Genomic DNA, 2463 nt, shown 5'->3' on the forward strand with positions numbered 1-2463 from the left:
GCATCTTAATTTGAATTCATTGTGTATTTTCTTAGCTGCGTAAAGACAAAAAAAGGAAAATAAGCCTTGAATTATAATCAGAGTAAGTAACGCCGAATTGACTAGAATGGGGATTTCCGCAGAGATATGGATTTTGGAATCAATTTTAAAAATTATCCTAAAACAATAATACAAAATGTCTCTCAAAATATTTATTTCGCATTCGAAGAAATAAGTGAGATATTGGACTTTTGAAATAACGTATACAACAAACACTGAAAACGTCCCCTCACTAATTAGATTGGTGTGGTGTCAAAATCAGCTTCTGCATATAAGGTAATTTGGGGCAGTCCCGGCACGTTAAACATATATTCATTCCTGCAAAATATATTTATGACGCGATCATGTTGTTGTTAAGATACATGATACGTTGAACATTCCTTTATATTTTAATAGTAGTTCTATACCGTTAATATAGTTTCCATAGATGTAAGAGAGACCTAAATACAACTCTACATACTGCCGTGTTTCCCCAAATTTGTTGGGGAATTCCGTCACGCACTATGGGGAACTCCGGCACCAACAATAATAAACACATTAGTTTAAGGTGCAAAAGAAACAAAATATATGTATTGCATAAAGTGATTATACAAGTGTAATGAATACAAACTAAGGCATATGATGTGCAAGAGCAATCATTGTTGCATAATTTTAGGATAAAATGATAATAGCAATAACAAATGAAACAATAGCAGTTTCTAACGTGAGTCTATAGACAGGCTTGCTAGCTTACTGACAATTGTGGCTGACGAACTGTGGATGACAACCATCTATTACACATTTCTCATGAAACCAGTAATAACATTTCGTGCACTGCACCCATTGCCCTCCTCGAAAGCTGGAATAGTACCATTGATGACACTCTCCAAAATAATCCTTCTCTTCCTCACTGGATTTTGTCTGAGATTCCGCAAGATTTAACTTTCGCCTACAGCCATTACGAATAACAACTGTCTTCTTAGACCCACATGCCTTCTGGCGAGGTGCTGGCTTTTGTCGCAGCTCTTGAATATATTGAAGAGATGTCAAGACTCTTGCTTCTGCTGCGATTCCTCAATGCATTCTGGAAGTTCGAACATGTTTCTTGGGTGTTGGAGCTAATGCTTGAAAAGATGTGCCAGAGTCTTGATCAGTAGAACTTGGAAGCGACCTTTTCTTGTTTGGTGATGTAGGCCTATTGTTGTCATGTGGGAAGAATAATATTGTACTGCTGTTGTTATGTTGTGATGTTGAACCAGAGTTGGAGACTGTAGCATAATGGTGAGATAAATCCAAGTTTGCACTACATGATGCAGACTGGGGTTCTTCGCCACTAACAGAAGGAGTATTTATAGTGGCGCTGTAATGAGATAGCGATGGCTGGAACGCACTGTCTGGAATTTTGTGGAGATCTATGGGAATTATTCCACATGCTTCAATCCCATTAACGGCATTAGCAAGTGTAGCAGCCCTTACCCATGCTTTCCTAAGAAGAGTTTCGAAAACACATTTTGTGATAGATAAGTTTAATCCTGCATTTGTACGCAACCACATACGGCATTCTTCATTGTAAAATTGCTTTAGAAGTTTGAAAAAAGAGACATCTAGAGGTTGAAGCTTATGCGTTCCATGAGGAGGTAGGCACAGAAGGTTGATATTCAATTCGCAGGCTCTTTCCAGCACCTTGAAATCCTTAGAATGTGACCCGTGTCCATCAAGAATCAAAAGAATTTCACCTTGAGGTTTGTACTTTGCAAGATGTTCCAAGAATTTTGCGAAAACTGTACTTGTCATATACCCAGAATCAGACATTTCAACCACTGCTCCTGGAGGCATTCCATTACTGAATTCGTTCTCTTTTCTTTGGTCCTTTATTACTACAAAAGGAGGAATAAAATTTCCAGAAGCATTTGCACAAGCCATTACAGTCACAGTCTCCCCTCTTTCTGCATTAGATTGACTGTACACTTCTTTCTTCCCTCTTTTGGACAACACTTTTCCTGGTTTAGATATTAATTGTAACCCCGTTTCATCACAATTAAACACATGTCTAGGCTTATCCCACAAATCGTATGTATCATAGAAATCTTCGAGAATTTTGTAAAACGCTTCAACTGTATCTTTTGTAAGACCCCTAGCCCGAGCGAATGAGAGGTTTTCAGCTTTCCGCACACTAACAGATCTATGTCTCTTTAAAAACCCATAAACCCAATCATAACCAGCCATCTTTGTTTTTTTATTGAAGCGGTTTTTAATGTTGTTTCTTTCAGCGAAAGAAAATGCTAATCGACGCAGGTCTGTAACTGTGAGTCCAAATCCTACAGAATCCTTTTCTCCAGTTCGTCTTCTTGGACTTTCGAAAAGGTTGAAATGCCACCAAATCTTTTATCTATCTCAGATCGCTTCAGTCGATCACTTAGGGTCATTCGTGGAACATCATACGCT

The 2463-nt window shown here is 38.2% G+C and overlaps 1 protein-coding gene across 1 annotated transcript; it reads right to left on the bottom strand.

Moving 5' to 3' along the window:
• Positions 1-1092: 1092 nt before the first annotated feature.
• LOC145679606 (uncharacterized) lies at positions 1093-2244 on the bottom strand. Its single transcript, XM_081750182.1, has one exon. The coding sequence runs from the start codon at positions 2242-2244 to the stop codon at positions 1093-1095; it is 1152 nt and encodes a 383-aa protein (XP_081606308.1).
• Positions 2245-2463: the final 219 nt, after the last annotated feature.

The sequence above is a fragment of the Thermobia domestica genome, chromosome 2, assembly GCF_964235325.1.
Source record: "Thermobia domestica chromosome 2, izTheDome1.hap1.1, whole genome shotgun sequence".
Taxonomy (NCBI): Eukaryota; Metazoa; Arthropoda; class Insecta; order Zygentoma; family Lepismatidae; genus Thermobia; species Thermobia domestica.